Source organism: Hibiscus syriacus, unplaced genomic scaffold (genome assembly GCF_006381635.1).
Source record: "Hibiscus syriacus cultivar Baekdansim isolate YM2019G1 unplaced genomic scaffold, ASM638163v2 tig00116997_pilon, whole genome shotgun sequence".
NCBI lineage: Eukaryota > Viridiplantae > Streptophyta > Magnoliopsida > Malvales > Malvaceae > Hibiscus > Hibiscus syriacus.
The window spans coordinates 5,021,398-5,044,479 of NW_024063513.1; the positions used below are offsets into that span (position 1 = coordinate 5,021,398).

Consider the following 23,082-nt stretch of genomic DNA (forward strand, 5'->3'; position numbering starts at 1 on the left):
TGATTAGAAGTAAAAGGATTAAATTTGAAATGCGTAAAGAATAAGGGGGCTAGGAGACGAAATCTTAATGATATTATTACATAATCACCAAGACAAAGGGTTTTCGTCCTGTTTATTGGACTTCAAAACCAATTTTTTTCACGTTGCATAAAGCTAGAAACTTGGCCTAAACGAGAAGAAGGCAAACAAAGAGCAAGAGTAAATGAAACTAGTTACAAGCTTCGCGAGCAATTCCCAAGCGAGAATTGGCGACATCAAACAGAATCCTATGGTTTTGCTGCTGCAAATTGGCTATGACGTTCATGGCGGAGTTCACATTATTTGGAACCGGTGCTATTGCCAAGCAAGCACGTGACCCTGCACTAGTATGTAAGAAGGTGTTCTCCATTGGCAGTTTCACGGACAAGCCTTGGAAATGTAATGTTATTAATGGAGCCTCAACTTCTGCTGATGCGTCAAAGCATGTCTCGAATACTCCTATTATCGTAAATGGGCCTTTCACTTGCTTCACAAACTCATTACGGATTGCCTCGTAAACGGGTTGGACGAATCGGGTTACAACCGTACCCGAATCGATAATTGTCCCCGCCCCGGTATTCGGGTTGAATGCTAGGTATTCCGGAGCGATGGCGACCTGAACTTGGCCTACACTGACCCCGGTTAGGTTAACATAGTAAAGTGAGGGTCGATGCGGGTTTTTCAATAGCGGGGTAGTCTGAATATTATCGGGCTGACCCACGGGCCCGAGTTTGAGGGAACCTGAGAAGTAGTAGGACTTGAAACTGGGTAAACAATACGAAAACACACTCGAGTAGAGTGGCCCGGATTGCGAAAGTAATGACAAGGGTCCCCGGCCCAAACCCAATAGCCCTTGTGGTGGGACAGATTTACCAGAGATGGTATTAATACATCCAAAAGCAAAATTCGGGACAACATCATTGGCTAATGTTAAGGAATCTTGAACCAAGTTGGCAGAGAAAGAAGAATCTCCGCCGTAGGATTGGTTAAAAGAGCAAGCAGCAGCCCCGGTAGCCGGGCACGAGAGCCCATGGACCTGGGTGCATTTGGGCAAGGAGCAACCCAACGAGCCATAGCTCGAAGAAGCATTGGGTGAGAAAGTGGTGGGCGTGCAACCGGTGCAGCCGGTGCATGGGGCCCAAGCAACATCATTGCTAGTGTCGAGCACCATGAACATGGTCTGACCCGGGGTGCCAAGCTTGACCTTAACCACGTAGTTGCCAATGCTCAGGAGTTGTTGACCGGAAGCAATTGGAACTGCAGTGGTCTTTTGGGCAACAAGGGTGGACAAGTACTTGACCCTTTCTGGGTCTTTTGAGGCCATGTCGATGATTGTGTTGACCCATGACTCGGGTTTCGGTGGGTTGAACGGAGAGCATCTGCCGTAGATTGGAATCACCGAGAGGTCCGAGTTGTCTGGCTGAGAACCACATGGGTCTAAAGCCTCGGTGGACGAAATGAGAAGAGCAAAGAACAAGAGCGTGGCAGTGAAGTCCATGCTTGGAGTTGAGGACAGAGATATTTAGTGAGTGGTGCATTAGAAAAGAGTACCCGAAGAGGATTTTATGCATGCAATTTACTGCATTAGAATGACTGAAATAGCCTTGCAATGAAAATGGTTGGCCAGCATTTCTGGGATCTGACAAACAGTAAAATAACCTAGTTGGGATGAAAGTGGGACAATAAGAACGCAGGGAATTGGCCCCAAAATTTCTGTCCCTATGCCCAATCGATAATTATTAATAAAAGATCCCCAATTTGCAGGGGAAAGAGAAGCAAAATGACAAGCTTTCAATGTTCTTTAAGCAATGTCCTTGTCCGGTAAGAGTCTTTCCTATCTTATACACTAAACCTTCAATCCTACCAAATTAAATTGAGCCAATAACAAGCAACCCGTGACTAATATGAGCACCCTACAAATACAAGAGAAGTTTTCATATTCTGGCCTAACGGTTCAGATCTAAAGAGAGAATAATACTGACTTGTATTCATGATATGAAGTGGATGAGTTGTTAAGCTCGTGAGTCTCTGTGCCTGTTTCAGTGTTTTGTCTCTACGTAAGTTTGCATGAGAATGAGACGGGGGTCACGGGAGGACAAAGACTTTTTTGGGACTGAACCGGGACCCACCTCTTGTAATACACTCCATTTTTGTAAAGAACGAACGAATGGAACTCTCGATCTGCAGATTCCAGGGGAGCTGACTGGACCTAGATTTTGGCAGCATCTTATCCTATATTCCATGTATTTTTTATTTAGATTGGCTAGAGATTTGGTCAATTATTTTACATGTTCTGGATTTACAATAAACAACAAGAATAGGCCTTGATCCTTCTTCTTTTTTTCACTTTTAAGACTCACTCCTCAATACAATAATTTGCAAAGAGTCCCCACACCAGGATCCAGCAAAGCTCACGAGCTTGTACTGTTCATAACATACTAGCTGTCGACTTAAGAAGAACACAGAAAATGACATCTTTAATTATCAAATATACTTCAAAATGAAGTACAAGTGGTAAACTTTGCCTTCCATTTGCGTAAGGAACCAACCGAACCTTTCCATGGAATTCATTTGGATCCTTCTCTTACACTCCAACCGCATATCTTTCCTTTTTCATTTTTTCTTAAGAATGAATTCTTTAACTTTTCCAATCCGTTTACAACCGTCCATAATTAAAATGTAACAAGGAAAAGAGTTTGAATTAGCAGCTGCTGTTGAAGCACGCTCATAGGCAAAGGAAAGGGAAAATGAAGGACGTGTCTTGATTAGTTTTGGTTTCGGTCGAGAAAATTAGGCCCAAGCTTTTTGTTGGACCAAACATCAAGCAAAGCATCAAATCCGATGACAACCGAGTTTAAACCCCTTTGGGCCAATTGCACTTTATATATGATCCATTAATCGAACACTTACTCTTTTCTTCAAAAAGTCCATCATAATCAAAAATATAAACCCCAAGTAAATCCTAAAGGCCAGCGTTTAATCTTAAATTAAATACCAAACCGGAAAAAACGACATTGATTACAAATAATAGTAACTTTCGTAGTAAGTAGTCATAAGGACTAGTTTGGGCATATAACTACGCTACCTGTGTTGTATAGTGGTAGAGAGGTACCCATATATTATTTACACGTGCAGACACAAATAGACGTTAGTGATAGTATAACTTTTGGTATTACACTAGACTCTGTTACCCACTATATACTATCCTTTATGAATTCAATGGCAAGAATTGAAGTTAATATGAGATCAACATTCTACAACATGGATGTATCATTCTTCTTAGATTTTTTTTGGGTAAACTACACGGGAGACCACTAAACTATGGTCATTAATCAATCTTACCACCGAACTATTTTTTTCTCAATTCGACCGCCAAACTTTTTAATTGATTCAATCAGACCACCGAACCGTTAATTTTAACATACTTTGTGACGTGTCCGTTAATAAAAGTGGCATAATTATATATTTGGTCCTTAATATTTACATATTCTATCAATTTAGTCACTATTTTAATTCAATTAAATAAATTTAACTATCCAATTAGAACATGACAAATGTCAATACATGATTGGAATATTTTATTTATGAATTTTAAATTATTTAATTAACTAATTTTTTAACCAATCAGATGGTGACACGTGTCACCACCCCCGATTGAAATGGAAAATTGAAGAACAAATATGTGTTGAGGGAGAATCAAACCTGTGTCAGTGGAGGGAGAGTAATCAAGCGCCTAAACCATTAGGCCAAAGCTCCCTAATGATTCTAACTTACAACAATTTATATTTGACTTGTAAAGATTTGTTAATGATAAAAAAAATTAAACAAATTATTTGTTTAAATAAATTATTTTCTTTAACCGTTAATCGAACCGGAATTTATTTGAAAATTATTAACCGAACCAAATTAACCGATTTTTTTTCTTTAACATTAATCGAACTGAAATTATTTGACCGTTAATCGAACCGAAATTTATTTAAAAATTATTAACCGAACCACATTAACCGAATTTTTTTCTTTAACATTAATCGAACCGAAATTTATTTGAAAATTATTAACCGAACCAAATTAACCAAATTTTTTTCTTTAACATTAATCGAACCGAAATTATTTTACCGTTAATCGAACCGAAATTTATTTGAAAATTATTAACCAATTTTTTTCTTTAACCATTAATAGAACCGAAATTATTTGACCGTTAATCGAACCCATATTTATTTGAAAATTATTAACTAAATTAACCGAATAAAATAAATTATTTTTCTTTAACCGTTAATCGAACCGAAATTTATTTGAAAATTATTAATCAAACCAAATCAACCGATTTTTTTCTTTAACCATTAACCGAACTAAAATTATTTGACCATTAATCGAATCAAAATTTATTTGAAAATTGTTAACCGAATTAACCGAATAAATTAAATTATTTTTTCCTTAACCGTTAATCGAACCAAAATTTATTTGAAAATTAATAACCGAACCAAATTAACCGAATTTTTTTCTTTAACATTAATCGAGCCGAAATTATTTGACCGTTAACTGAACCTAAATTTATTTGAAAATTATTAATCGAACCAAATTAATCGAATTTGTTTCTTTAACATTAATCGAACCGAAATTATTTGTCCGTTAATCGAACTGAAATTTATTTGAAACTTATTAACCGAACCACATTAACCGAATTGTTTTCTTTAACATTAATTGAACCGAAATTATTTGACCGTTAATCGAACCGAAATTTATTTGAAAATTATTAACCGAACCAAATTAACCTATTTTTTTCTTTAACATTAATCGAACCTGTAACACCCCAACTCGTACCCGACCCGGATACGAGTCTGAGATGTCACATTGACTTTTTAAAACAATATTATTAACAAAATACAGATCGTTTGGACTTATATTAAGAAATATGATAATATATTATTGAATTGTGTTCGTTATAATCAATTTAAGAAAATATACGTTTTTATGAACAATATTATACGGTATGAACAGTATCATGAACAGTATCATGAACAATATTAAATGTTAAAATTTTTCTAGATAGCTTCAGGGGTATCGATACCCCTGAACTGCTACAATAACTTCGTCAAAACATGTATAAACTCATAAAAACTTAAACTTTCATTACTATAAAATTTTAATTTACAAAAATACGTTTAAAATATTACAAAACTTGATCAAAGCATATCGTATTCAAATATTTATTTACATGCCAACCCGAATCAATATTACAAAATACAAACTATTCATTTAATTTATGATCTAATCTTTCGAAATGAGAAACTGACCTGTCTTGCATACTTTTATTAATCTTCCTCTTCTCGGAACATACATGTAAAACAATAACACGCTAAGTCGTTGACTTAGTGAGGCATATAAAACATATAATAAAACTCTAACTTATAATCATGCATGAACAATTACTACTATCATATCATACACCAACATATTTCCATTCATATATTAAGTCTGCACATGTGCATATATGACTATCTTCTTCCTTATCATTATCATATTATTATCATTGATATCTTTTATCGTATAATTATATACTTATCATTTATACTCATCATATATAATTTCATAAAGAAATACACATAGCATTATATAATTCATGTAATACAGTTCATAAAACTAAAAACATATATCCTTTCATATAACCAATACACACGTATACATATATCATGCATTAACCAAACAATACACTAATACATGAATCCTGTAATTTATTTCATATAACAAATCACATATACATATCACATTCAGTATATATTTGTTTAAACTCTTTATTAGCCCATGTACACCTGTGAGAACTTAAGGTATGTGAGTACATTGAGGTTGTGCACATATGTTGTCACCACAGCTCGTATGAGTCCCACTAGGGGCATATGAAATTTGTCCCGAAGGACCTATGTAACTGACTATATGTTCCGAAGAACATAGGTAAACTATCCATATGTTCCGTAGAACATAGGTAACCCTCGACTCTTGGCATGCCAACTATATCACTAGCTCTCATATCATATAACATGGACATTATCATTTATACATTTCATATCACTTGTTATTTCTCTTCTGTCACATACCACATGTATGTGTAACCATATATCTCATATCATATCACATGTATTACAGGTGCATGTATTCACGTAGATCATATCATATAACTTATATCATTTCTCATGGGTTCATATAAACACGTATGTCATATCTTATTCACATATGTTCATATATACATCACATAGCACATAAAATAACATATAAACTTATACATAAATCATTTCCATGTGATTCACATGTCACATATCTCATTGCCACGTATTCATTTCATTCTCTATGTCCTTATCACCTAGCTTATTTCATATCCATTTGACACATAGTTCATATCACTTTGCATGTAATCACATAAATTATATCACATGTTTATATCATATGACTTGTGTAATCACATACACTATTTATACCAGTTCACATAACTTATCACACTAACATGTATTCACACAATTCATGTAATATATGCAATAATATATATCACATACACTCATGCCACATAAGCATCATATCAATCACAAATCAAATAACATTTTAGGAGTCACTTCTTACCACAGTAACTCGGTCACTTCTTACCACAGTAACTCGATCACTGGCTCATTGCAAGCCAATGTATGTTCAATAACATAAGTACAATTTAAATTGCACTCACCTTGACACTTTATATATCCAATCCACTTCTATGATTTATCTCTTTGGATTGATCCTAACTTTGCAGTCGTTTCAAAACTTGCTTGTGCTCAATGTCTACACAATCATGCATTTATACATATCAGTATTCCCAATAGTATACTCTAGTTTTCATTTCTTAAACTAAATGAAATATCTATTCCATATTCCTTTTCAGTGTATCGGTACACTAACTATGTGAATGTTACACTTTAATCACCAATTTTTTCAAACTTCCTCAATGGTCATATTTCACATCTAAATGCTCATTTTAACTCCAAAACAACAATTTCCAACATAATACATCAACTATTAGACAATTATACAACCATTTACAATTTTTCCAAAAATTACGAATTGGTCCCCCAACTTTTCAAAATTTACAAAATTATCCCCAAATTTTTTAAAGCTTGTAAAATACTTCCCAACATCATTTCCAGACCTTATATAATTTTTCCATAATTTTTCTCACTCAAATTCATCACGTTCAAATTTTCAAAGAATAATTTCTAGAAAGATTGAACATGTTCTAACCATGGTTATCAAAACCGGACCGAATCGGCCGGTTGAACCGTGAACCGGTGGCCTGTCCAGTCCGGTTACCTCACAAAATCGGTCTGGCAGTGAACCGGTTGAAAACCAGTAAAATCGGCTAAAAACCAGGTTCACTTTTTTTCTTTAAAAAAAATAAACCAAACGACGTCATTTGTTCAACGAGCCAAGTCAAATTCGAGTATTGCTGAGCTTGACTCGAACTCGAAAACTTTAAAAGTAAGCTCAACTCGACTCAAAAACTCACAAGCTAAAAATTATCAAGTTCAACTCGAACTCGAAATATAATATTAAAACTTGAACTCGAAAAGGCTCGAACTCAAAAAAAATTAGAAGTTCGATTGAAGCCTAAAATTTGAGCTCAATTGAAGCGAAATAATAGTTCGCTCTGTGCTCACCAAAAGGCTCCATGATTTTGAATGTCAAATTACCTCTATTATTTATAGAAGTAAGTCGGGATGCTCTTCTATGTTTCTTAGCCATGTGGGATTATTTTTTAAAAAAAATTAAACCAAATGACATCATTTGTTATGATTTTTTAAGCTCCAATTTTATTTTTTTTGATTATAGTTATATAAATATATTTATTATTTAAAATATTTTACCTTAAATATTATGTTGTAGTTGATTTGAATCATTTTGTTTCACTTGATTTTATGGTTTTTAATTTATATATGTTATAACTTGTGATATTTGTATACCTTTTAATATTGTAAACTTTAAAAAGCGTTGCATATATATTAATATTATTTTTGAATATTATGTAAAATTTTAAAAAATATTTTATATAAAATCCGGTTCAACCGCGGTTGAACCCAGTTGAACCAATGAACCAGTACCTTCATCGGTTCAATGTCCGGTCCGGTTTTAAAAACATTGGTTCTAACCATGAATCAAGCTTGAATATGAATCTATAACCTCTAAATCATCAAGATTTATCATCAATTTCATGAATCCTATCATGAACATAAACCCTTAGATTTAGGATCTTTGAAATCCAACAAGAATAGAAAGAAATATTGGTACCAAATTATAGCGTTTTTCATGTATATCACTTTCCTATTTCACGACATAATTCTAATTCCAAAGGAATTAGCTCAAAAATTGAAAACAAATGTTTTCTTGCCTTTGGAGAGAAGCTCACGTTGGTGCCATCTTTCTTTAATTAATAATGAATATAAAATTCATTAAATGTCAAATGACTAATTTACCCTTAAAATCAAAATATCTATACTAATTTACCTTTAATGAACTTGATATTTACATTAATACCAAGCAACAATAACCTTATCATCTTCCAATAGTCAAAGATAGACAAACTATTTTTTCTCTTTACCATTTTGCCCTTGAAATTTTCAAAACTTATAATTCAGTCACTTTAATCCAACAATCCAAACTAAATATAGAATTAAACCATTAAATATTAGTTTTCAACATTTGAAAATGGAAAATAATATATATTTATTTCCTTATTTTCGTGACCTATTTACAACTTTTTATAATTACATTTTAGTCCCTAAACTATTCAAAGTTTATATTTTAACCACCAATCTTTACCAAATTTATAATTTGGTCACTAAATAAATCCATTTATGGAATAAAATCCTTTTGGCAAAATACCATTTATATCTTTAAAATTTTTCCAAATTTTCTACTTTGACCATCAAACTTTCAAAATTTTCATTTTGGTCACTAGCCCGCTTTTTGGGTTGTTACAGAACCGAAATTATTTGACCTTTAATCGAACTGAAATTTATTTTAAAATTATTTACCCATTTTTTTTCTTTTTACCATTAATTGAACTAAAATTATTTTACCGTTAATCGAACCCAAATTTATTTGAAAATTATTAACTGAATTAACCGAATAAAATACATTATTTTTCTTTAACCGTTAATTGAACCGAAATTTATTTGAAAATTATTAACCGTACCAAATCAACCGATTTTTTTCTTTAACCATTAATCGAACCGAAATTATTTGACCGTTAATCGAATTGAAATTTATTTGAAAATTATTAACCGAATGAATTAAATTATTTTTTCCTTAACCGTTAATCGAACCAAAATTTTTTTAAAAATTATTAACCGAACCAAATTAAACAATTTTTTTCTTTAACATTAATAGAACCGAAATTATTTGACCGTTAATCGAACCGAAATTTATTTGAAAATTATTATCATAACCAAATTAACCGATTTTTTTTTTCTTTAACATTAATCGAATCGAAATTATTTGACCGTTAATCGAACCGAAATTTATTAGCCGATTAACGGTTAATTTGGTTCGGTTAATAATTTTCAAATAAATTTGGTTCGGTTAATAATTTTCAAATAAATTTTGGTTCGATTAACGATTAAAGAAAAAATAATTTATTTAAGCAAATAATTTGTTTAAATTTTTTATCATTAACAAACTTTTACAAGTCAAATATAAATTGTTATAAGTTGAAACCATTGGGGAGCTTTGGCCGAATGGTTTGGGTGCTTGATACTCCACCCGCAGACATGGGTTTAATTCTCCCTGGGCACATATTTTTTCTTCAATTTTTCATTTCAATCGGGGTGGTGACTTGTGTCACCACCTGATTGGTTAAAAAATTAGTTAATTAAATAATTTAAAATTCATAAATAAAACCTGTCAATCATGTATTGACACGTGTCATGTTCTAATTGGATAGTTAAATTTATTTAATTGAATTAAAATAGTGACTAAATTGATTGGATATGTAAATATTAATAACTAAATATATAATTATGCCACTTTTATTAACGGATACGTCACCAAGTCTGTTAAAATTAACGATGCGGTGATCTGATTGAATCAATTAAAAAGTTTGGTGGTCGAATTGAGACAAAAAATAATTCGGTAATAAGATTGATTAATGACCATAGTTTAGTGATCTCTATGTAGTTTACCCTTTTTTTGGGTAGGACAAAGCACATGGCTTCGAATATTGCACCGAAAACAACTTCCTTTGGTCAAACGCTTTGAATTTTATTTTTCACCGGAGGAAAAACAGAAGTAATGGACAAAAATGTCCACCCTTCACCAACTTCTGTGTATTAAATCCACAAGTAAAAGATTTGGTAGGGGTGAATACTGCCTAACACTAGAGTTACTTTCAAAACAAATTTGAATGAATATTAATCTCAAGGTGTCGGCTTGAAATAGAGAACTGTATGGGGAGTTGCGGAAGAAAGTGTGCGTGTTTTGTCGTATTACAACTCCAGTTTGGAAAAAGCTAACATATTTGCAACGAGTTTCTAAAGTAAATTCATAACATCCATCCACTGAGACGTAACGAGCTTTGACGATAATAAAAAAGTCAAATCATTTTGGGCTCATTTGTCAACTCTTGTGAAAAAGAAAAAAAGATATAATTACCCCAAGTTATCCAAACATGGCCTTGTTAAAATCAAATTATGTCCCCAAGGACCAAAATGAATGAAACGGCACATTTATATCTTCATGATATTACCGTTTGATTAAGAAGCAACAGAAAAGCAAGGCGATGCATGTGGTGATTCGTGTAGCTGATTCTGGCCGATATTGAAAGCAAGCAATTGCCTATTTGCCTGCCATCGACAAGGCCACTGCCAATCGCATGCATGCACTCCCGTCTTCAATGAGAAGTTGATAGCAAGTTGGAGCAAATTCACAGGGGACCACTTTCAGCACCCCCCAACTTGTTCATTGCCGCCTTCTATCTCCATGCCTTGTTTTATAATTCCCGTTCGGTGTTCATACAAAAAGTACACATGCAATATTCATAGCTAATTTTGCACCCTTTATTTTTACTTTGAGAGAAAAAGAAAATGTTGTCTGCCTTATGTTTCGGAGATGTGACAATTAATCATGCATGGGGTGAATTTGTCTAAAGGTATACATCTTTGTCATCCATTTTTGTCTGTTAAATAAATCTTCTTTTCGGCTGAAAGGCAATGGTAATAAAACCTGTCTTCTTGTATTATTATTTAGGCTAAACTACACCACTCCTCACTAAAATATACTCTCTTATTTTACTCGATATATTTTCAAATTTTCTATTTTACTTACTGAACTTTTGAATTGTCTTGTTTTCATCACTCTGAATTATTTTATTATTATTTTTGTATGAAATGACTTTTTTTATTATTTAATATAAAATAAAAACAGAAGGTGGTCGGACACCACCTCCGGCCACCGTCGTAGAAGTTAGTCGTTCGGTCCCAAATTTCATTGGTCAGTTTGCATCGACTTTGTGAGTTTGGATCCGACTTCCATTTTATCGGAACGTACTCTAAATTCCATGAATTGGATATTGAAAGAGGAAGTCGAAACGTTTTAGTCGATATTCACGGGATTTGGGACATTTTCCGGGGAAACAACCACTAGATTTGGACACATATGGTAGAGACAAACCAACCAATGAAATTTGAGACCAAACGGGCACCATTTAAGGCGGTCGACGGTGACCGGTGGTGGCATCCGACCACCTTTGATTTTTATTTTATAAATTTAATATCTTATATTAAATAATTAAAAAATATAATATCATACGAAAATAATAATAAAAAGATGCATAGTGATCAAAATAAGAGAAATGTAAAAATTCAGTGAATAAAATAAAAAGTTAAAAAAAATGATGAGTAAAATAAGAAAAAATAATTTAATTAGGAGCAGTGTAATTTACGCTATTATTTATACATATTGATTTGTTCAGAACTTGTAAAAGCTGCACTGCTGTCAGCACTCAGCGTATCTATATCACTGTTGTCGAAGTGAGCACTGAAAATAGACAACCTATTTAATAAAAGATTAATTGGAATAGCAAGAGAAGTATTTGTAAAATAGTCCCCTTGACTAATTTGTGTGTGTTGTAAATGGAGCAAAAACACAGTAAGGCAATCCAAATTTTACAAGCCTTATTACACAGCAAAAGACCCCGCCCCGACTGAATGCAAATTAAGTCAAATCTGAACAACCAACTCAAATGATGAGAGCTCATGGGTTGAATAAAGATCAATTTATAAGAAAAAATGTTTTAAACTAAACGGAAAATGATGGTACTCGCTAGAAAACTTGCATTACAATCATCGTCGGAGAACCGTTTCGTCGTATTTACCGAAGAGGAAAATGAAGGAACCAGTGGGGTAATTTAATGAAAAGCCAGGGCATGGTCAGAGAAAGTGGCTCCCCATGTTATGAAAGAAGATTTAATTTCCAGTTGCAGACAGGGAAATAGATCTGGTTGGCTCTCGCTTTTTTCCATGCCAGCCAACTTGGAAAATAATAAATTCAAATAAATCTTTAGACCAACGCCATTGGCCATTGGCCATTGGCCATTGGCCATTGAACCCCAACTTAGTCAAGACAATCTGAAATTTCCAAGACATCCAAAATACATTCATCACGACATTCCATTTCATGTTTGATTATTATTATTATTATTATTTCTTTAATTTTGATTTATAAAGATAGTGCACAAAATAGGAGGCAAGCTGAGAGGAGTCGTTAATATAAATGAGACTTGTTTAATCGGTGTTCATAAATATTAGATAAAAATTATTTATTTATGAGTTCAAGGTATTTATTTAGTATATAATTTTAAATTGATTAAAAGTATTATTAATTACATGACATGTCCTTTTTTATGATAAATTATATATTTAATCATCAAATTATTATTTTGAGTCTATTTTGACTATTTAATTATTATTTTTAAATCACATGTAAAATTATATTTTGGTTCCTTTTTATCTCCCATCACTAAAAATTAATGATGATAATTACGTGTCATCATAAAATAATATTACAATACTATTAAAAATATTATCATATCAATAGTTTTATTTATTTTTAATAATGATCAAAATAAAAATAATAATATTAATTATAATTTTTAAATTTAAATTAAATAACCAAAACCGAACTAAAATATATTCTTCTCATAAACCTAGGTGATAATTCCTTATACTCTCTTTGTCTCGTTAAATTTGTTTCTTTTGTATTTTAAAATTATCCCACTTAAATTATCTATTTGAAAAAAATCAATAACTTTTAGGGGTAACATTTCTTTTTCTACCTTTTTTTAAATTTGTCAATAAAGTAAAATTTAATTTTTTTTTCAAAATAAATTATCATCTTAATTTTTTTACAATATGTCCCTACATAAAAGTTTTTTTTCTCAAAATTATATGAAAAAATAAATAATAGATTATAATATAATTGAAGTGCAATCTATGATTGACTAAGTCAGCAAGAATCAAGATGAGGTCAGTTAGCCGAGACAATCCCAATTCTCATACTTCGGAACTTCCTGCCACTTTCATTAGTTCTGATCGATTCAATTTATTTTAAATAGTTGTAATTTTTAATTTATAAATTAAAATCAAGTTTTAAAAAAAACAATCAGCAACGTGGATTTAAGGAATATTAAACACCATAAAAATATTATTTTATTGAATATTTTAACTATCTAAAGTTATAATATAATCCTTTGATTAGAGATTTATTACTTTATTAAATTTCTCGACTATTAAAAACTATAAAATAGTCATCTAACTATTTATGTTTTCATAATCATCTTGCTCCATTAAAATATTGATGATCGTCTGAATTAAATGTTAACAAATTGATTGAGATATGATAAAGTATGATCACATAATCCTTTAAATTGCGTAACCGTTTGAGATTTTGAAACACGTTTATCATATCCTAATTAATAGGTTAACGTTAAACTTAAATGACAATCAAAATTTAATAAAAAATGATTTTAAGACCTTAATAATTAAAAAATTATTTTATAACTTTTAATAGTTAGAAATTATAAAAATATAATATTTTAAAATTAAAATTTATTTTATAAATTTTAATAGATAAAAAACTCAATAAATAATATTTTAATATCGACCATCGTTTACTTCACCTTTTAAATTTTATAGAAAAAATAGATCATCATTTATCCCCAAAGAAAGTGGAAAGAAGATGACAGGATCAGGCAATGAATGTCTTATCTCCACGCAATATGACCAGTCAGAGACGAAGACACTTGTCATTTAGCTCATTCGGCGGTGAAAAAAGCAGTAAGCCCAGACCCAGCAAATTGAATTTAAAAACCTCAAATAAATAATTATTTAAATAAATAGAACTTTTCAAATAAATATTGGGAAGAATAGCATCCAAATCGTTCACATAATACGATATTGCTGTCAACAAACTGTATGTTAAGTTCTTGCACCCTTCAACATGTGAGTTACGTTTGATTTAGGTGTACTTTTCAAATAAGTTAATAAAACAATTATATAAAATGACATTGCGTATTATGAATGGTGATGTACCTTTTATGATCCAAAAGATTGCGAGATTTATGAGGGATTTCGCGGCTTGTAAAGCGCAAGGTTCTTTCCAATTTCCTAACCCACTTTAGTGTCCATAGCCTTGTTCAGAAACTAGTTACAGGTGGGAAACTGAACTTTTTTTAAATATTTAATTATAAACGCATAGTGTTGTAATTTATCTTTAATGTGACTATAATATGATTATATATAAGAAACTTTAAGCGGTGTAAAAATGACGTTGAAAATTGTTAGAAATTATGGTTTTGTGAAGGAAGAAGAAAAAATGGTTTGATAGGCATATTGAAGTGTTATTTATGGCTTGTAAATATGAGTGATTTCAGAATTTATATGTTTAGAGGTATAGTATTACAACTTATATTTATGTTAAGACTAATTTGACCACAAACGAGATATTTTAATAGGGTAAAAATTGTGTTAGAAAAGGTTGGAATGCATGATTTGGTGCATGAAGAAATAAAAAATGAAAACTAAGAAATATATGTTTTTAAATAAAAAGAAATTATGCAAAAAGCTCATTTAATTGATACGTAGACCTGATCGATTGGGATATTTGTTCTTCGTGTGTTCGAGATTCCTACATATAGAGCATAATTTCGTTTTTTCGATTCTTTCTTGATGTTCGGCCAAATCATCGTCACAAAAAATTCGGGTTGACCGTGGACGATCGATTTTTTTATAGTAGGGCATAATATGGTCGTATTGTAGGTTCATCATCAGCTTCATCCAGATCCCATTCAATTCCAATTGGAGGAAACCCGTATTCATAAACCTTGAATATAGTTTTAAGTAAGTAAATCCTATCAACGAATCTCATGTGGGGTGTCTAAACAGGAAAAACAACAACAATGGTATGCGCACATGGGTATTTGAAAGTTTGGAAGAATCCGCACTCGCATATTTTTTTCTCGTAAATTAACCATGTATGCATTGTGTTGCATACCTTTCAACGGCCTCACAAATTTCGATACACATAATAATGACATTTCGCGAGAGAAACATATGGCTCATATCGCGTTGGAATGTTGCTGGAATGTTTGTAATTTACTGATGAGGTCTGGGTGGATTTGGTGGCCACCTGCCATCCAATCAACTGCTTACATTCCCAAGGTTGCGAAAAAAGTTGTCAGTCGATGATACGTCGCTTTGCAACGAACGTGATAGGCAAATGGCGCACTCGCTTTAGTAATGAATTAATTACCTCCGCCAAGTTCGTTGTCATGTGACCATATCGTTTACCCCCATCAAATGATCGAAGCCATTTCTTTTTTGGGATTCTAGAAAGGTAGTTGAAGCCCTAAGAATTCATGTGTCGAAGCATATGGCTCCTATCGCGTTGGAATGTTGCTGGAATTTTGCAATTTACTGATGAGGTCTGGGTGGATTTGGTGGTCACCTGCCATTCAATCAAATGCTTGCATTCCCAAGGTTGCAAAAAAAGTTGTCAGTCGATAATACGTCGCTTTGGCAACGAACGTGATAGGCAAATGTCGCACTCGCTTTAGTGATGGATTAATTTGAAATAATTTTGGTAAATATATGATAAACTGAGAAGGGTGAAAGATGTACCCATTCGAAGTACCATTAGACGCTCATCTTGACTCTTAAAATAGTTTGCGGTAATATGTCGTAAATAGTACCGGTAATAAATATTGTGCGGTTGGCAAGACAAGCCGATACGATGGAGTGCGTATTTGATACCAACGCCTCTGTTAGAAATAAGACAAATCCCATTATCTCTATCCTGCATCACAGGTCATAGAATATATGTTTGTATGTTCGTAAGAAAGAAATCCCAAGAGTCTATATCTTCATTTTCGACAATTGCGAAGGTGATGGGAATCGTGTTTCTGTTATCGTCTTGTGGAACAGACAATAACATTATTTGAGTGTATCGACCATATAACCAATTGTCATCGATTTGAACAATCGACTTGCAGTTTCAAATTGCATTAATGCATTGCAGAAAAGTCCAAAAGAGTCAGTATAATTGGTAGACACCTTGTACAACATGATCATTTTCGTACGCTGGGACTGTTTCCAATTTCACAATTGTTCTCGTAATGTGTTTCTACATCAGTTTCAGCCATGATCGTAATTAAATGTATGATTTCTCCCATTGGCCGAACAATTTTTATTGGGCTTGTACCTTGCATACCATACTTTGTGGTAGTCAATTGGGTATCAGTATAGTGATATAACTGAAGTAATACAGCTCGTAATCGTAACACTTGGATTTGATTTTAGCAGTGGAATGAAGGCTTCAGAAAGCATGTGTACATCCAGGCTATGATGATCTTGATTCAGGATATTCGCGGTGCATGTATGTGGTTGGACGTATTTTGTGAGTTTCCAAAGGTTGTTCATCGTCTTTAATCGTGATACACGAACCTTTCAATTACATCCATACTTCTTGTGGAGACATTTAGCGACGTACTTATCCACACAATTTTTTTCACAGTTGACGTGATGAAGCGATGTATGCTGTAGTTCTTGATTGCAGCCACAACTTATTCTTTTGTCCTAAAAGTCATTCGTAAAAAGAGTAAATAAAATTGTAAACTTATCAATAAACAAATCAAAATAAATAATAAAAATTAAAAAATTATATTAACCTGAAAACTATTCCAACATAGAGATCAACATCACAATATTGATTGTATTGCTCAATATGTGAGAATTGGGAAAATTTCGGAGTGTTGAATGCTTCCATATCAATTATTGTAAAGTGCGATGGTGGCTGGTAATAAGAAATAGGCATTGTAGCATGTGGAATCGTTGTAGTCGCACCGTATTCTTCGTTGTTTTCTATTTCTAGTGGCATGTCAAGGTCTTTTGGTTCTTCATAAAAGGGGTCTAACTCATCACCATCGGGATCGAGCTCTCTTATTGGTTATTCGTCAGAATGATCCCCTTCAAAGCAGAATAGTTCAACCTTGTTTAAATCAAAGTTAGTCACTGTTGCAGGTGTTCGTTGATCACAAGACCGCTCACAAACCAGTTCCCCAAGATCAACGTCACGCATACCACTAAAAGAATATCTCCCCATATGTGTTGAGACGTCATCCGCAACAGTGATATACGTTGAATATTGTCCAGATGAGAAATCATCAAACATATTAAACGTGGATTGTTGTGTTGGTGGCATGTTCAAGTCAAACTTGAATATGGAAATGCAAGAATGCCTTGGCATCAAAGACGATGATGCAGCGAAATCGTTTTGTGTACCGTGTGTACTTAACAAATTGAAGTCGTTTCTCAAATTTTTTGTTGGACTCCACCATTTTAATTAAACTCGAACTCTGCTCATCTCCAACTTGGCACACTAGTACATCATCAATATCCAAAAACAATGCATACAAAAACAGTGAGTGCCGACCATCATTTGTATATCATGATTATCCTCAACGATGTATATTGAGTTCGTTAATGGTTTTAATGACGTCGGTAATCGATACTTTAAGGGAACAATTTTGTATCATGAGCATGTGGGATATTTTTCTTCACTTTTTTCATCAACTTGTTATTCGTTAACTTCTTTGGTAGCGTTATTAGAACAGTGTATGCGGACTGAAACAAGACATCGAGAGATGCATCACGGATAATTTCACCGTTATAATATACCAAAGCGTAAAGTTTTCTCACCTCGACATTTTAGCTGAGTTGTTGCCCGATAATACTGAACTAGGTTTTTTTATTCTCGAATAACCTTAAGATTTACAAGACACAAATTTCAGATAGTTCGTGTATTGTATGGTGCAAGATCATATTATCTCGTGTCTTGTAAGATGCGTGGTTCTGCTAACGTACAATAGATATCGCGAGTTACATGGTGCAAATTTCAGTGAAACCTATTTTTATTAATTTATTTGAAAAAATAACTCCCAATATGAATCAACTAATGGAAAATAGTTCCCTTAACTAAAAGTTATTCGATAATCATATGTAGTTAATTAACTCAAAATAAAATAGTTTAGTACAAAATAATTAAATAGTTCGCATAACAGAAAATATTTTCATTAACTTAAAATAAAATAGTTTAGTACAAATATTTCAGTTTTGAAGAACGAAATAAAGAATAGCTAATAATGCCTTTGTTCAACAGTTCCACACGCGGACGTAATTGAGGTTCCTCTTTCTCTTCAGCAATATCATCATCATATGAACTAGCAGCTGTATATAGAATCGATCTACCATTGGTATTGAAACCGGATCATTGTAGAATATGCTCTGCGACGACTTATTCTTAACAATATCGGATCCAAACTCAATCGCCAATTGTGTAGGTTGTGAATTCAACTGATCAAAGATGTTAGAGATGAGACCTTTCGAGAACTGCCCCATTTGCTGAAATATTGATTGAGTTGAGTGGGTAAAGAAAGGGTTAGGGTGTGTCAGCGGTGTCTGAAGAGGTTTTTGTGTTATTACTGATGAAGATTATGCACCTTTTTGTCTTATTCTTCTCTGCCTTGACTCCCCCATGTTGACTCCCGTTGATCACTTTGTGGAGGAACATATAATTCTCGTGCTCGCTCCTTATCACTCAATATATATGGCATCCCATATAACTCGTACTACTAAAAATAATCGTATATCACGTTGTGGTCGAAGATTGGTTGAGTCATGGGCATTCTCTCAAATATTCGGACCCACTTGTTAAGATAAATTGTATTATGGTCAATTGGTGCAAGTCATCTAAGCAAGGTCGATGTTGTAGAATCGATTGGACGTAGTTAAATTGTCGAAGGACGCGATCAATATGATGTCACTCGGCTATCTCATACAAGATCAGCGAGACTGACACGTTGTAGACGGGCGTATTAGTCACCATAATCTCATGTGGTATACAGTCAGCAATAGCATCATCGTAGTAAGGCATCCACAAGAACTATATAATTAAAACTACATAACTTTGTTAGCTAAAAACCTTAAATAAATTAAATTATTCTAAAACTATAATATAAAAGTCGAAGGAAAATATTTTATTACATAATGTCCAAACTTATTTATCAATAGTCTGAAGTCTCGTTGATGTATTGGTAAGTGGGCGTGAAAGGTTTCATCAGTCCACCTATCATTAATACAATACAATAACAACAACAACAAAACCCTATTCTCATATGCAATGGGGTAAGGGGGAGGTAGGGTAGTAGGCTGCCCCCAACGCCAAGATTGAGAGCAGCTTCCGTGAAAGACTTCATGCAGTCAGAAAATCAAAAATAAAGATAAAATGCAATGCATGTATAAATACATAAATAAATACATAGTTGAACAGTCTTCATATGCAGTCTTCAAATGTTTGTCTGTAATGGAAAGTAATCATTGCAAATAAATCCCTGCGTAAAAATCTCTGCATATAGACAGAAACGTAAGACCCGACTAAATTTAAAATGATGAAACCTAAAGAGAAAGATACACAGAAGTCAACGTTAGCAAACTACGAGAATGAATTAAGTCAAAAGGGTTAAAACTTAAACTAAAGCAATAGTACTCCGTTATCCTAGTTCTAAGCCTACATAAATTCTAATGACAGAAACGTATATAAAGTAGAAGTCATAGAAATAATTACAAAGGCATTTAAAGGAAGGCAAAGATATTACACCCTATGTCTGAGATCCACACTACTCGGCTACCCTGGTCTTAAGTCTCCATGCTTTCTTATCAGAGGTCATGTCCTCGATAAAGTCTAAATCCTTCAAATCAGATCTCAAGCAGCCTTCCCACTTCCGCTTTGGTCGTCCTCTCCTTCTGGCACCGTCAACTGTAATCGACTCTACCCTCTTGACCGCATCCGACGGTTGTCGCCTAAGGACATGCCCAAACCACCGTAGTCTTCCCTCCCTCAATTTTTCGGATACATGCACCACCCCCAAGGACATCCTAATAGCAGAGTTTGGTGTCATGTCCCACAGAGTTCTACCACATGGCCATCGAAGCATTCTCATTTCTACGGCCTCCATCCTCCTTACGTGATCCTTCTTGATTTCCCAACATTCTGATCCATACAGCATCGTTGGTCTTATTGTCATTCTATAAATTTTCCCTTAAGTTTTAGAGGCACCTTCTTGTCACACAAAACTCCAGTAGCAGCCCTCCACTTTAGCCATCCTGCATTTATACGGTGTGTAACGTCATCATCTACACCACCATCTTTATGTATCATAGACCCTAGGTACTTGAAACATTCTTTTGAGGGGATAACGTGTCCTTCTATGCATACTTCTACATCTTCATCGATTTGGTTCCCACTGAAGTTTGAACATAAATACTCTGTCTTTTCAATAATGATCCTTAGACCTTTTTCTTCCAAAGCAGTCTTCCAGGCAGTCAGTCTACTGTTCAGCTCAGTTTTTGTTTCAGCAACTAGGACAATGTCGTCAGCGAAAAACATACACTATGGAACACCGTCTGGTGTCGCACAATAGATGTCGTCCATAATCAAGGCGAAGATGTAAGGACTAAGAGCCGACCTCTGGTGGAGTCCGATTTCCACCGGGAATGCCTTGGTGTCACCAACTGTAGTCCTGACGTAAGTAGTAGAATTGTCATATTTATTAGTAATATTATAAAAAAATAGATAAATATTAAATAATTTTTTTACCTCTTAAGTAACGGAAATTCATACGAGACATGTGTTTTAAGAATCGGGCATAGAAAGGGCATTCGGATCAAGGCCCACGACTGCATAAACAATAAACACACTTCAATGACATTTTTCTTCAGATATACGACTCTACAAAGTTGCCATAACAAAAATGTCAAAATTATCGAACCCTAACTTATATTTCTTGAATCACTCAAATTTTACAAATGATTAAACCACATAAATGCGCACCTTATTTCGGGATTTGTCTGGCATTAAAATCCCCCAATAACTAGTGTATATGCGCACGAGTAAATCATTTCAAAATATTAATAAAATAATATAACTACTTAATTTAAAAAAACAAACAAATAAATTGAAATATTAATAAATATTTATAAATAAAAATATTTATATTTAACTTCTTAACTTCATACTTCGCATTATGAGGTAGGTTCGTAAAATTTCATCCAAAAATTATTTTTTATTTTTCCACCATGGCGTTCATCATCAGGAGGATCAATTTCGAGCAATATCTCACAAACGTTTCTAGAGGCGTCTGCAACACCAGTAAAAGCTACTCCATCAATAGGTAGTCCCATATGAAATGCAACATCTTGCAAGGTAATAGTTGTCTCCCCACACGGTAAATAGAATGTGTGTGTCTCCAGTCTCCATCTTTCTACTAACGCCTTGATAAGTGGATAATGCAATTTCACACCCTCACCAGTTATACTACTGATATATCTTAAACACGCTAAATGTAAATACTCAATAATATACGCATCGGGCAGTGTCACGCGATTTATATGACACCCACGTTCATATCCCTACGAAATATAAATATTAAAAATTTATTTAAATAAAAAATAAGCTAAATAAACAAATCAAAATAATATTAATTAATTTCTCTCGTCATTTCGCCTCTAATAATCGAATACATAACTTCGATTATGTCTTAATAGACTCGCCGCCATAATATGAAATCTTTGAATCTTTGAATATATGAATGGGATACATGGTGTGGTGATGAAAAAGAGTGTAGGGCCTAATTTATAGACCTTCTTGCATCCGGGGAAGTACTGAAAACACATAATTCCAGTACTTCGTGTTCTGTAAGGTGCAAGATTGCTTTAATTCAAATTCAAATTTCAAAACTTTCATAATATATTATAATTATTTTTTTATAAAATATCTATTTTAATTAAAATATTTATATATATATTTTAATTATTTATTATATTTAATAATTTAAATTATTAATTATTATTATATTTATTTATTATAAATAAATTTTTCATTATTTCAAATTTTAAAAAATAAATTATAATTATTTTTTATAATATATCTATTTTAATTATTATATTTATATATTATTATATTTTAATTATTTATTATATTTATTAATTAATATTATTACTTATTATTATTATATTTATTTATTATAATATAATTTTTCATTATTTCAAAATTGAAAAAACATATTATAATTATTTTTATAAAATTTCTATTTTAATTATTATATTTATATATTATTATATTTTAATTATTTATTATATTAAATAATTAATATTATTACTTGTTATTATTATTATTATATTTATTATAATATAATTTTTGGATCATAAAGGGTTTTATTAAATAGGTTGTTATACAAAATCTGAAAGAACCTTACACTTTGCAGGCCGCGAGGTCCTTCATAAATCTCGTGATATTTTGGATTATAAAAGGTACCTCACGCTTCGTAATGCGCGAGTTCATTTTATCAAATTATTTTATTGACTTACATGGAAAATGTGCCAACGTCAGACATATCTCATTTTTTAGAGGGTTTGAAGATTTAAAATGAGGTTTGTAGGTTGC

The 23,082-nt window shown here is 32.7% G+C and overlaps 1 protein-coding gene across 1 annotated transcript; it reads right to left on the bottom strand.

The window, feature by feature from the left end:
* Nucleotides 1–54: 54 nt before the first annotated feature.
* On the bottom strand, nt 55–18,325 carry LOC120193978 (aspartyl protease AED3-like). The gene is made up of 3 exons (XM_039196389.1): nt 18,322–18,325; nt 17,252–17,258; nt 55–1,517 (listed from the first exon to the last, which is right to left on the bottom strand). Exon 3 carries the CDS (start codon nt 1,514–1,516, stop codon nt 209–211), a length of 1,308 nt encoding a protein of 435 aa, XP_039052320.1. The 5' UTR covers nt 1,517; nt 17,252–17,258; nt 18,322–18,325; the 3' UTR covers nt 55–208.
* Nucleotides 18,326–23,082: the final 4,757 nt, after the last annotated feature.